Source organism: Apodemus sylvaticus, chromosome 6, assembly GCF_947179515.1.
Source record: "Apodemus sylvaticus chromosome 6, mApoSyl1.1, whole genome shotgun sequence".
Classification (NCBI taxonomy): domain Eukaryota; kingdom Metazoa; phylum Chordata; class Mammalia; order Rodentia; family Muridae; genus Apodemus; species Apodemus sylvaticus.
In genome coordinates this window covers 115837532-115851348 of record NC_067477.1, presented here as the reverse complement: position 1 = coordinate 115851348, position 13817 = coordinate 115837532, and the positions used below count along the sequence as shown (strand labels likewise).

General features: G+C 46.1%; 1 protein-coding gene across 2 annotated transcripts; it reads right to left on the bottom strand.

The window, feature by feature from the left end:
• Positions 1–1223: 1223 nt before the first annotated feature.
• Positions 1224–3961, bottom strand: Dnajc5g (DnaJ heat shock protein family (Hsp40) member C5 gamma). 2 transcript variants are annotated; one of them, XM_052184781.1, is made up of 4 exons: positions 3849–3961; positions 3122–3335; positions 2527–2668; positions 1934–1962 (listed from the first exon to the last, which is right to left on the bottom strand). In XM_052184781.1, the coding sequence occupies exons 1-4, from the start codon at positions 3959–3961 to the stop codon at positions 1934–1936; spliced, it is 498 nt and encodes a 165-aa protein (XP_052040741.1). The 2 variants fall into 2 exon arrangements, with proteins under 2 accessions (XP_052040742.1, XP_052040741.1); XM_052184782.1 differs by lacking the exons at positions 1934–1962; positions 2527–2668 and adding an exon at positions 1224–1289.
• Between the last annotated feature and the right edge of the window lie 9856 nt (positions 3962–13817).

The following is a 13817-nucleotide window of genomic DNA, read 5'->3' as shown; positions in this document are numbered from 1 at the left end:
TTACATGGATGCATGCATGCAGATGCTCACACAAACACACATAAATAAAAAGACAAAAAGAGTTATGAGAAATGGATCTAGCTAGAAATAATCTGTATGCTGTAAAGTTATTTGCAGCCCAGCGAATGGGAGCACACGGAAATCATGGGGCATTGACAAAGCCACCCCCATCGGGCTCTGGGCACTGCTGACTCCCAGCCCCACCATTAGGAAGCCACTCCCATCGGGTTCTGAACATCGTTGACTCCCAGCTCCACAGTGATGGACACTACTGACCATGCCAGCCTTATCCCAGGCATGAGCGACAGTCATTGGTCTCTTTTTCTCTCCCACACACCACTGGTCTTTTTGGGGGTTCCCACACACACTGGAATTGGACAAAGCTCTTTTTTATTAGTGACATTCCTTGGCCTTTCTCCGAGTGAGTAAAGAGAGGGTTGATGGTTCCTAGGCTCCGATCCCACATAGGTAAGAAACAAAGGATAAAGCGGGATACAGAGAGGATGGCGAGCCAATGGCGCCAAGGGGCTGAGTGAGGTTGCCTGCGTGCACTCTGTCCCCATCGCGTTTCACGTCCATGTTAACAACAAGATATAAGGGGATCACTCTGTGTAAAGTATCAAGAGGGACTGAGGCAGCAGGACCGGAGCATGGCCTGCAGCCGGTCCACAGGCCCACGGCCGAAAATGGGTTTAGGGATGGAGCTGAAGTCGGGGAGCCACAAACACAAGTTTCCCACGCTGCTTTATGAATGGGGTGTCGGTGCCAGTGGTGTAGGTACCAGAAGGTGGCGAGACCAGCCTTCCAAAGAGGTTGCAAAGAAATGAGGCCGGTGCTAAAAGTTCTTGGTACGCAACGTTCCAACGAAGGAGGATTAAGTGGTGCGACAGCTCTTGGGGTGGGAGACATCTTGTTTGGTGATCAGGATCCTGGTGAAGTTACTGGTAAGTGCTCAGGGCCCTGCCCGACACTGACCCAGGCACCTGGAGAGTGCTGCACCCACTCAGCAAACAGCTGCCAACATGGCTTGAGATGGCATGAAGATGAAGACGGAAGTGGAGCCAGAGCTAAACAGAAAAGCAGCTGGAAGGTTCTGTGGGGACAGGCTCCGAGGCACTGTGGAGGGCAGAGGTGTCCTTACGAGGAAGGATGTCCTCATAGCTTCTGAAGCAGGGATTGTTTTCAAGAACAGGAGTCAGATCTGGGTCAGTGTCGGGACAGGGCTACGTGCTTCTCTCTTCAATGTATCCAATGGGCTGAGTGTCAGGAGACTCTTGCTGGGCCAGCACCTACTGGTAGAAACGGCTGGGACCTTATTAGGAGTAACCACCAATAGCCAAAAGCACATTCTGTCTGTGTAGACAGCTGGGGTTGATGCTACAAGAATACAGATTTTCAAGCCGGGTGGTGGTGGCGCACGCCTGTAATCCCAGCACTCTGGGAGGCAGAGGCAGGCGGATTTCTAAGATCAAGGCCAGCCTGGTCTACAGAGTGAGTTCCAGGACAGCCAGGGCTATACAGAGAAATCCTGTCTCAACAAAACCAAATCCAAAAAACCGAAAAAAAAAAGGAAAAAAAAAAGGTTTTTTCCCATAAATAAAAATATTTTCCCATAATGGCCCATTAAATATACATGCACACACATATACATACTATATGTATAATATAGGTATATTATATGGAGTGTATATGTATGCATGTGTGTATGAGTGCATGCTTCTGTGTCACAGCATGTGTGCAGAGAGCAGAGGACAGTCTGCAGGAGTCAGTTACCTCCCTTCATGTGGGTCCCAGAGGTCTAACTCAGATAGTCAGGCTTGGTGGCAATCACCTTTACCAACTGAGCCATCTCACCGGCATATCTTCTACCCATCCATACTTCTCCATTTACATACCCCATTCCTCTTCACGGTTTCTTAATTATCGTCACGTCTTAATCCTCTACTTGAATATCTTGTGTTCCTATGGTGGAATTACAGCATGCTTACATAAATATAACTGTTCACACATTTGTTTTGTTTTTTAAGTCTACAAATCCTTACCTTGCAGTTACTCATTAGCACCACCGGATGGCACTGGTGTGCCCCAACATAGTCTTAAACTTTTAACTGTGGGGCAGAAACAATCTAAAACAATGCATTCCTCTTGCCCCTCTTCCCGCCCCTCCCCCATGCTGGGGATGAAATCCAGGGCCTTTCACATGCTAGACAAGTGTTCTGCTCCTAGATCAGCCATCTATTTGCAATAAGCTGCACCTGCAAACTTGTCCTTTGCAAGACCCTGCTTCCCCAGTCCCTCCAGAGGAAGGGCCCCTCCTCCAGAAGAAGACACTGAAATGTCAGTCTGTAGCAAAAGGAAAGTCTGCAGCTACCTTCTCACTCCTCACCCCAACGAAAGACTCGAGACACCACACGTCTCAGGGTTAACTGCTCAGTTCCCACCAGTCTTTCTCACAGGCCCTCACTCCCCTCTACCTTACCATTCCTGACTGAGATCTGACCCCCAGTCCCTGTCTCTGCTCCTCACTTGTTCTTGAAGGCTGAGAAGAGACATTCGTTTGGTGATTCTCCTCTTCTTCCTCAGCTGATGGATTAAGTCTACCACAGCATAAACAGCAGCAGCAGCAGCAGCAACAGCCAGTCAGCAGGCAACAAAGGATAACAAGTGTCTACAAGAGAGGAGAGAGGCCTTGGCCCCGTTCTTTTTGTAGTTCCATGCAGACCACCCTCTCTCTGTCCTCCTCACATTTGTCTTGAGAGGAGGGCAGCCTTTCTTCCTTCCTCTAAAGACACAGACAGTATCTTACTATAGCCCAGGCTACCCATTGCCTCCCAAGAGCTGGCCTCAGAGGTATGTGTAATCACAGCTGGCTTGATTGTATTTTATATTCTGCCCACATGTCTGTCTGTGCACCACGTGCATGCCTGATGCCTGCAGAAGCCGGAAGGCAGCTCTGGATCCCCTGGGCCTGGAGTTATAGAGAGTAGTGAGCTGCCGTGTGAGTGCTGGGGATCACACCCAGGTCCTCTGCGGGAGCAGACGGTGCTCCCCACTGCTGAGTCATCTCTCTAGCCCCTCCAACTCCTTTCTCACTTCTGAAGAAATAGGAAGTACGATGTACCTTGAACCAACAACTGTTCACTATAAAATAGAATCGGACACCTTCTTCACCAAAATGGTCATACAGGTATAATCCCAGAGAGCCGTGCCGGTCATAAATCTTCTTTTTTGTAGGGTCAGTGAGGATGGCATGGGCTGCGTTGATCTCTTTGAAGATTTCTGCCGCTAAGGGGTTCTCTGGATTCTTGTCTGGATGATATTGCAAGGCCAGTTTCCTATCCAGGCAACAACCAAAAGGACAGTGGGGAGGGCTGCAGGAAGCAGTGGGACCAGAGGATCAGGAGGAACTGCAGCTCTGGGTCTTTAGATAATGCAAGGGATACAGGAGCTGGGGACACAAGATGCAGGCAAGGTTTACATTCCTTCTCAAGTCACACTGAAGGAGGGGTGGCTCCTTTGGCCCCAAGATAAAATCATCTTGGGATTTAAAAAAAAAAAGGGAGAGGGAGGATTTGGGGCTGGAGAGATCACTCAGAGGTTAAGAGCACTGACTGCTCTTCTAGAGGTCCTGAGTTCAATTCCCAGCAACCATATGGTGGCTCATAACCTTCTGTAATGGGATCTGATGCCCTCTTCTGGTGTGTCTGAAGATAGTGATGGTGTACTCAGATACGTAAAATAAATAAATAAATAAATAAAATTTTAAAAATAGATAAATAAATAAAGAGGGTTTGAAGATGCTAAAGTTATTGGTGGGAAATACCAGGGGTGAATAAAGAGTATTGAACCTGTAGGCTTTTTTGATGTCTTCAGGGTCAGCACCCTTCTTTAGTTCCAGCACTGCATAGAGACTTTTCCCAGTCCTGGATAGTCGCTGGGTTGCATCATACGCACGAGGCATGCTCTGGGTCAAAAGGACAAAAATACAAGTCTGTTCTGACTTGAATCACAAGAATGCAGAAGACATACACATTTCCCATTGTCGGCCATGTATGTACCTCCCAGTCGAGAGCCTAACAAGAAGAGGCAGGTCTACAAGGAGGAACGGACTGCCTGTGTTTAAAGCTGACACGAGCAGCCCTGCACCTGCCCATGCTGGTGGCTGAGTGTGAAATACCAGGGCAACCCAGCCACTAAATAGGCTGGCTCCGAAGTCCAAGTCACAACAGTCACGGAGAGAACTCGCCAGATCAGAGCCGGGTTCGGGACCCCAGCAGGGCCTAGCCTTGCCTTCCTCTCAGCCTCAAGCCCAAAGCAGCGAGATCAGGATGGCTCCCAGGACAGAGGGGAGGCGGCAGGAACTGTTGGAGGGGACAGGGGGAGGCCTGTGGGACCCAGGGGAACCAACGCAACAACAGGGTAGGTAGCTCCGGGTGCGCTGGGACAACCTTGCGTCTTGTGTTGACTCCATATCTGGCTCATTACCTGAGAATTGTTCTATAAAGCCAGGTAGGCCTCACTCAAGCTGCCTTCTTCCCGGTGGACGTGAACTTTCATACTGCCTGCGGGCTATGGCAACTGCGCTTGCGCACTTTGTAGGAGAAGCGAGTCGTTTTTTGGCGCCGCCAGCAGGAGCTAGTGGGGAGCCCCTATTGGGCCTGGAACTTATGTCGCTCCAGAAGCCTGACCCTCAGGCTCAGGGCTGGGCGTTACTTCCAGCCCCCAGGGCCGAGGCACAGCCTTCCAAATCATCCCTCATCGCCAGGGAGAGGCTATGGCTATCCCGACCACCGTCGTGGCTCTTGAACTCACTCACGGAAAATCTATGGGCTTGGTGACCTAGCAGATGAGAGGTAAGGCAGGGTTCCCTTTGCAGACATCCCCGGAGGCTTCTCTTCGTCCTTTTTTATTTCCCTTCCATCTAGAGACTTCTCTACACATGTTGAAACACACTTTAAATATCAGTGTTCCGGGAAAATCTGCCCTTCGCCGCCCAGTTGTCTCCTGTTAAGGCCTCTATGGCATTAGACTGTAACAGTTCGTTGGCACGTCCCTTAAAAGTGATATTTTTGATCCTTTCCAAGCGTCACTTTACTTCTGCGGTTCCATAAGGAGACACCATAATGTAATAATATAATCTAGGTCGTATATTGAGTTGTTTATAACTACTTGACAGTATATTAACCCTTTCATCGAAAGGCTTATAGCCGTCCTTGAACAAATTTCTGATTTCTGTCCAAGGGTTGAGTGGTGGAAAAGGAGTTACTTAGTTAAAAGGAAAGAAAAAGAAATGTGTGTGTGTGTGTGTGTGAGAGAGAGAGAGAGAGAGAGAGAGAGAGAGAGAGAGAGAACAGGCACCTTTACCCAATGCCCAATGAGCCATCTAACTGGCCCTGAATATGCGTATTTTATTTTATGCTCTTTTATTTTAAGATGTATGTATCCTATGTGCATAGTGCTCTGCCTGAATGTATGTATATCTTGCATGTGTTTGGTGCTTGAAGACGCCATAAGAGAGCGTCAGATCCCCTAGAACTGGAATTAGAGGGGCTTGTAAGTGAGTCTGGGTGCTGGGAACTGAACCTGCATCCTCTGCCAGAGCAACAGGCTACTGGGCTTAGTGGTGCATGCCCGTGGTCCCAGCACTTGGGAGGCAGAGGCTGGCATCTATGTGTGTGGGATTAGCCTGGTCTACATAGTGAGTTTCAGAGCTATGTAATGAGACCCTGTCTGAGAATCAAAACAAAACAGAAAAACAAAAAAAAAAATACCAAAACAAAAACAAAACAAAAACCAACCAAAGGAAAAGAATAGGTGCTTACGTGTCATGAGGTGGTGTGGGTGGGGGCTGAAACCAACTCTTAGATGTCAATTCTTCTTGTTTGTTTGTTTGTTTGTTTTTGGGGTTTTTTGGTTGTTTTTTTGGGTTTGGTTCTTTTTGAGACATGGTTTCTCTGTATTGCCCTGGCTGTCCTGGGCTTATGTACTGTAGCTATATGACTACAATGTTTTTTTGGGTTTGGTTCTTTTTGAGACATGGTTTTTTTGGGTTTGGTTCATTTTGAGACATGGTTTCTCTGTATAGCCCTGGCTGTCCTGGAACTCACTCTGTAGACCAGGCTGGCCTCGAACTCAGAAATCCCCCTGCCTCTGCCTCCCAAGTGCTGGGATTACAGGCGTGTGCCACCACCACCCAGTGTAGACAGGGTTTTAAACTGAGTTCTCTTCCTTCTTAGATACATAACCTTCACCATGATACAGACAGACAGACACACACACACACACACACACAATTATTTTGGCTGTCTTTCTCAGTTGACAATGCCTATAAGGGCAATGGACCTTGTTGGTTTGTATCTGCAGTACTTACAGCTATACCTGGCTCATAGTGAATTAATGATTTGTTGAGTGAGCTAAAGCTAAAGGATCCCCCTCCCAATAGAATGTAAACCTGGAGGTTGGCCAGTAAAAATTGCCTGTGCTAGAAGCTGGAGAAGTGGACAGGATGACAGAGTATCTTTCCCCCATACTATTCTAGAGGTGAAAACCCAGGGATAGGTGACAGATAATATGTAACATGTTCCTGAACTTCTGAGATCCTTAGTTCTTAGTGGTGCCCTGCTCTGAATAAAAAGATAAGGCAGCCTGGCAGCCGCCAAGTGTTGGGACAGAGCAGGCAAGAGTGCCTGGCATGCTGTGACCTGAGGCTTCTGTGCTCTGCCTTCCAGGGACCACAGGGCTTTGGATCTTTCGAGTGAGCCGGCTCTCTTCTCACTCCCATTACCTACCGAGCTCGCAAGTCAGGCTCTAGATCTCCATTCTGGCTCTGGCTCTAACAAGCCGTGTGATCTCCAACAGATGCCTGCACCTCTGAACTTTTTCTTCTGTAAAATTACTCACTACTCCCTCTTGATTCCAAAATGTAGATTTGCTTGCAAAAAAATAATAGGAAAAGAAACAACAAAATAACCTTGCGAATAGATGTCACGGGTTCAGTTTTCTGGAGTTCTTTGTCTTCCCATCACACCTTGAGTCAGTGAGCCTACTGTATCCCACAGCCTACCCCGCAGCCATTTGGTTCTGTTTGAAGAAACCGTGAAGCAGCCCTTGTTTATCCACAAACAAAAAAACATTGTAGTCATATAGCTAGAATACAAACATATACAAGACAGCAGACACTGGCATATTTATCTCCATATATATATATATATATGGATATATATATATACACACACACAAAAAAAAACATATGTAATTGGAGAGAAAGAGAGAGATCATAATTTGTCACATCCAACAAGCCAGTTCTAGAATGAGCTGAAGAGAACCGTGAGATTTAATTGCAGCCAGTTCCCTTCATTTCCTAACTGAAGCATGTATTTTCCAAAGACAGAGGGAGCTAAGAATCACCCAGTGGTGTTCAAACTCAGTCTCCTGACTCCAACTTAGGGTCTGTGCAATGACTGCCCGCTGTGGTTTCTGTCCTGTATTAGTCAGGATGAGGTCTCTAAAGCAACACTTCTCAGGGGTTCGAAACTCCTTTGGGGGTTGGATAACCCCTACACAGGTGTTGCCTAAGACCATTAGAAATATCAGATCTTTACAGTTCACAACAACAGTGAAATTACAGTTATGAAGTAGCAATGAAAGTAATTTTATGGTTGGGGGGACTCACCACAACATGAACTGTATTAAAGGGTCTCAGAGTTAGGAAGGTTGAGAACCACTGGTCTAGAGAGACAGAATTGATAGGAAATATATATGATACAATATATATGTAGTTATATAGGACATACATAAGGTTAGTGTTAGAAATATAAGTAATATATGATATATATTACATTATATATCATAAATAATATAATTATATATATTAATATATATTAGGTTAGAATATATATTCCTATATATGTATATATACATAAGGTTAGTGTTAGAAATATAAATAATATGATATATTACATTATATATCATAAATAATATAATTATATATATATTATTAATATATATTAATATATATTAGGTTAGAATATATATTCCTATATATGTATATATATATACACATAAGGTTAGTGTTAGAAATATAAATAATATATGATATTTATAATTATATAAATAATATAATTATATATATTATTAATATATATTAATATATATTAGGTTAGAATATATATTCCTATATATACATATACGTGAGATTTATTAGAGTGGTTTGCAGGTTTGGTTGGGGTGATGTTTCTGAAATAAGCCCTCCAATGAGAATGGAAGAAGAAAGGCTCCAGCAGTAGACATAAGCTAAGATAGCTCTGAAAATCCTTGATCCTGGGTGCAGTTTGTATTCTCACTTTATAGCCCACATTTATAAACCACGAGGTGGGGCAGCCAAGCAACCAAGCTTTTACAGCATCACAGTCATCAGGGTGTCGAGGACCCACTGGTTGAGCTGTTTTTCCAGGTCATTTGCTCTAGGTAGCGAGTGAAGTCATGCTTCGTCAGTAGGCAGTCTGAGGAGAGCTGTGAGTGACCCACTAATAAACCAGTGTCTAAGAACTTGTCCGTCCCCTCCTCTGCTTCACAACGGTTCTAACAATGGCCGTGTCCAGACTGAGTGTCTAAGAATCTAAGGATCCAGCAGCTGTTCACGAGGCTGGTCACCTCAGCTGGTCTTCAGTAGACACTGGAATTTCAACAAGTAGGCTCTACTGCCAGTACAGGAATGAACTTTGCAGAGAGTAAGGGCAAGCAGGAAGGAGCGAAGGCTTCCGTCTTCCGTGTCCTTTGTGCATGCTGCCAGGGAAGGTGTGGTCTAGGTTTAAAGTGGACCTTTCCATCTGAGAAGATCCAGATGTAGGGTGGGCCTTTCGCTAATGATTCAATCATGAAAAATATCTCACCTGGTGAGATAGCTCAGCAGTTAAGAGCACTGGCTGTTCTTCCAGAGGTCCTGAGTTCAATTCCCAGTGACCACATGAAAGCTCACAAACATTTGTAACCGTATTCTCACGGGAATTCCCTCTTCTGGTGTGCAGACATATATGCAGTCAAATTCTCATATATGTAAACAGATAAATCCTTAAACAAATAAACAAAACAAAAAGAAAAATTCCTCCTTTGTCTGGGAAAAAATAAAAAATTAAACTAAAAACTGAAAACTGAAAAGTTGGATTTTAGTGGATTCCAGTTGTAGTCAAGTGGACAACCAAGGAGTGCTATCACATATTCCAATTATAAACTCTCCATCTTGGGACAGGAGGGATCTCAGTGGTGAAGAGTGCTTTCTGCTCTTCCAGAGGATCTGAGGTGACGTTCCCATTTCCATTTGGAGATTCATAACCACTTACAACTCTAGCTCCATAGAATCTGATGCCCTCTTGCGGCCTCTGTGACTGCCTGCGCGCACACACAGACTCTCTCTCTCTTTCTCTCTCTCTCTCTCTCTCTCTCTCTCTTTCTCTCTCTCTCTCTCTCTCCCTCTAGAGACAGACCCAACTGTGAATGGCATTCCTGTTCTCTTGTGGGTTATGTCAGATGACACTTCTCTTTCCCTGCGCCCTACAAGAAGGCCCATGTAGGACAGGGGACAGGAAAGCCCTTCAACCCAGTTTTGTCCCTCTGTCCTCCCAACGACCGACATCTTGGGCTTGGAGGTGGAGGGTTTCCAGTTGAAGAGGCTGCCTCAAATCTCTGCTCTCTGTGACCCTAGCCATGCATGCTTGACTCAGGGCAACAGTACACCTGCTGCATATCAAGGGGACAATGGCACCTGCCTCTGCGGGTTGCTGTTTTAATTGAATTCTTAACTTGAATGGTTTTTGGCACACTGTAAATGTGCTTTCTTATATTTTGGTTGGTTTATTGATTGGGTGTGTGTGTGTGTGTGTGTGTGTTGGTTCTCTTGTTCTGTCACTTAGGTCTTGGGAATAGAACTCAGGCTTCACAGCTGCCATCTTTACCTGCTGAGCCATCTCTCTGGCCCAAGTGTGCTTTATAATAAATGTTTATTGCCTTTGTGAGACAAGGTCTCATATAGCCCAGGCGAGGCTTTGACTCTGTGTAGTTGAGGATGTCCCTGAACTCCTGGTCCTCCTGCATCTGCCTCCCAGGTACTGGCATGATTGTGGTGTACCCCACACCACACCAGGTGTGTTTATTCTTTTTTTAGTGTAATAATTATTGTTACTATCATTGTAATGATGTAATGTCCTGTCTCTTCCTGACTTCAAAAAGAAAATTGCTTTTTTCTAGACTATAGAAAGAAAGAAAAACAACCTCAAATCAAGAACTCTTCTTTGAGATTTTGTCATTGTCCCTGGTGTCATTCATTCATTCTTTCATTCATTCATTCATTTTTATTATTTTCATTTTGTTTGGTTTGGTTTTTCAAGACAGGTTTTTCTGGTTTGGTTTTTCAAGACAGCCTTTGCTGTCCTAGAACTCTCTTTATAGACCAGCCTGGCCTTGAACTCACAGAGACCTGTCTGCCTCTGCCTCCTGAGGCTGGGATCAAAGGCGTGGGAACCATGCTCGGCCCACCCCGGTGTCTTTCTAGGCCCCTGAACTGCCTTTCTCCCAGGCCTTAGAACCCTGCTTCCTGTTCCCCTACCTTTGTTTCACTCTGGCAATGAATTCTGTTACTCAGTCCCGCTTACCCTCTGCAGGCTCAGTCCCCTGTTCCCTAAGCTCCCCGCCCCCATCCAACTGGTCCCTTACTCCAGCCGTTCCTCGGCTCTGTTGTTGTTCTCAGTCTGTGTTCCCCACCCCATGAATACCTTTTTTTCTTTATCATCAATTAACTTGTTCAAGAAGTGTCCACTAAGTACTGCTGATATGCCTAGGAGCTTAAATAGATCAGTAAGTGGTCAAAGTCTTTAATTTTTTAAAAAAGTTTTATCTATCTTTTTGCCTACACTTATGTATGTGTGCCATGTGTATGCTTGGTGCCCAGGGAGGTCAAAGAAGGCTCTGGATCCCTAGGATCTGGAGTTGCAGATGGTTGTGACCAGCCCAAGGGTTCAAACCTGGGTAAGAGGTATCCTTAACCACCAAGCCAACTCCAGTCCTCCAGAGTCCTCTGTAATAGATTTTTTTTTTTTTTTTGGTCTTAGTGTGTGTGTGTGTGTGTGTGTGTGTGTATGTGTGTGTGTGTACACAGCTGTGTGGATGCCTGGGGATGCCTAGATCCCCAGGAACAGGAGTCACAGGTGTGTGTGTTTGTGTGTGTGTACACAGGTGTGGGGATACCTGGGGATGCCTAGATCCCCAGGAACAGCAGTTACAGGTGTGTGTGTGTGTGTGTGTGTGTGTGTGTGTGTGTACAGGCGTGGGGGTGCATGGGGATGCCTAGGTCCCCAGGAACAGGAGTCACAGGTGGCTGTGAGCCACCTGACATGAGTGCTGGGAATCCAACTCTGGGCTTTACAGGAGCAGTAAGTGTTGTAACTGACACCCATAACCTACTGAGACACCCACTAGCTCTTTTAGCAAATGGTTATCGAGTGCTGGTGTGTCCCTCTGTTGAAGGACCTGGGTCTCTTGGGTGGCTCAGTGGGTAAGGCACATGCTGCTAAGCCTGAAGACCAGAGTTCAATTCTGGGGACCCACATGGAGGAGGGAAGAAGGAACTCCCCCAAGTCCTCTGACCTCCACCTTGGCACAGAGACACACATTTATCCACATACGTACACACAACAAACAAACAAGCAAACAAATAAAACACATATATATGCTCCAGAGTTTATGTTTTGTTGGGCTGCTTTGTTTATTTTCTAAGCTTTATTTTTAAGTTTTATTCATCGGTATGTACCGTGTGGGTATGTGCTTGTGAAGGAGTTACAAATGGTTGCAGCTGCCTTAGGTGAGTGCTAGGAGCCTGCTGTGGAAAAGCAGCAAGCACTCTTAACTGCTGAGCCTCTGTTCACCCTCACCTTTTTTAGACAGGGTCTCCCTGTGTATGCCAGGCTGGCTTTGAACTCATAGAGAACCCTCTGCTTCTGCCTCCTGAGTAAATGCATGTGACATCACCTCTGTCTAAAAAAAAGTATTTTATTTCTTTGTTTGTTTTGCTTTGGTTTCTTGAGCTACCCTGCCCCATTTAATATTACATTGCTTATTTATTTTGTGTGCCTGTGTTTGCATGTGTGCCTCCGGTGCATGCATGCACCACTGTGTTGGTGTGGAGGTCAGAGGACACCTGACCTGGCAGCGTTTGGGTTTCTCCTTCCGCCATGTGGTCAGGGACTGAGCTCATGTTGTCAGGTTTGGCAGCAAGTGCCCTTACCAGCTGCGCCCTCATTTTGGCTCTGTTCTGCTTTATTTTTAAATGAGTTAGGGGTCTCTGTCTGCAGCCCAGGCTGGCCTCAAATTCTGAATCCTCCTGCCTCAGCCTCCTGAGGGCTGAGATTACAAGCAAATGACACCACATCTGACTTGGAGCTAACATTCTTCTGTGAGGCAAAAATGATAAGAAAAGTAAGTGAAAGCTAGAGCCAGGTTGGTAGCCCAGGAGAGGTAGAGAACTTTCCTAGCGTGCACGGGCTCTGGGTTTGAGGCCTAATATTGTAATTTCAAAAAGGGGGTGTATGAGGAAATAGGTCACTGGCATAGCTGACAAGAGTCCGCTACAGTTAGAAATAGGGACAAGTGCCAATGTCCTGTGGCAGAGGCATGCCTGGTATCCTGTAGCATTGTGGGACTCACCGAAGGTGAGAGTGGCTGGTGAGTGGGAAATGAGGTCAGCATAGGGGCAGGTGGGCCGGCAGGACTGTCACCTGTGCTCTCTAGAGGAGAGAAGTGACCAGCTGGCGGTGGTGGTGCATGCCTTGAATCCCAGCACTTGGGAGGCAGAGGAGATGGATCTTAAAGACAGCCTGGCTGCAAGTGAAGGATAGCCAGGGCTACACAGTGTTTCAGAGAGAGAGAGAGAGAGAGAGAGAGAGAGAGAGAGAGAGAGAGGATGGATGAGTGAATGAATGAATGAATGAATGAATAGGAATGAATTTGACCTGTGCTGCCTAGCTACCTGACTGGGAATAAGGGTAGGAGGTTGGCTCTGACAGGATGGCAGTAAGGTTTGTGGGCTGAGAAAAGGAGGATGATGTCTTGTGGTCTGCCATGGGGCACTGCAGGAAGAGGAGAGTTGGGGTTCCATAACAATCAGGAGCTCAGATTTTGTCTTAGGGTTTTATTGCTGTGAACAGACACCGTGACCAAGGCAGCTCTTATAAGGACATCATTTAACTGGGACTGGCTTACAGGTTCAGAGGTTCAGTCCATTGTCATCAAGGCAGGAACATGGCAGCAACCAGGCAGACATGGTGCAGGAGGAGCTGAGAGTTCTACATCTTCATCTGCAGGCTGCTAGCAGTATAGTGACTTTCAGGCAGCTAGGATAAGGTTCTTAAAGCCACACCCACAGTGACACACTACTTCAACAGGGTCACACCTTCTAATAGTGCCACTCTGGGCTGAGCATATAGAAACCATCACAGCTTTTAACTTTATAAAACCCGAGGCACCAGGTAGGGAGTTGGGAGGGAACCATCATCCGTAGATGCCATTCACTTTAATTCTTCTAAAATAAATTTCAAACATAAAATAGACTAGGATGCTGGTTTCTCGGCACCCCACATGCGGCCTCCACAGCCATTGGCTGTTGTTACTCAGTACTGTTGAAAGGCTTACTGGCTCCACAGGAGTGAGTGCCAAGTTCTGGGCTGATCCATCGTTAAAAGATGGAGAAGACGAGGGGGCAGCAAGGAGAGAAAATAGGCAGGCAGCGAAGTAGGAAAAAAATATCCCTGGAGCCAGGAGAAGAATCAAAC

Bases quoted from the DNA above. Each gene is read 5' to 3' on its own strand.
- Dnajc5g (XM_052184781.1), bottom strand. From the start codon at position 3,961: ATGCCTCGTGCGTATGATGCAACCCAGCGACTATCCAGGACTGGGAAA. The intron at 3,336-3,848 runs GTTCAATACTCT...TTGCCTGGATAG, and splicing joins GACATCAAAAAAGCCTACAG to GAAACTGGCCTTGCAATATC. The intron at 2,669-3,121 runs GTACATCGTACT...CCTCTCTTGTAG, and splicing joins TGAACAGTTGTTGGTTCAAG to ACACTTGTTATCCTTTGTTG.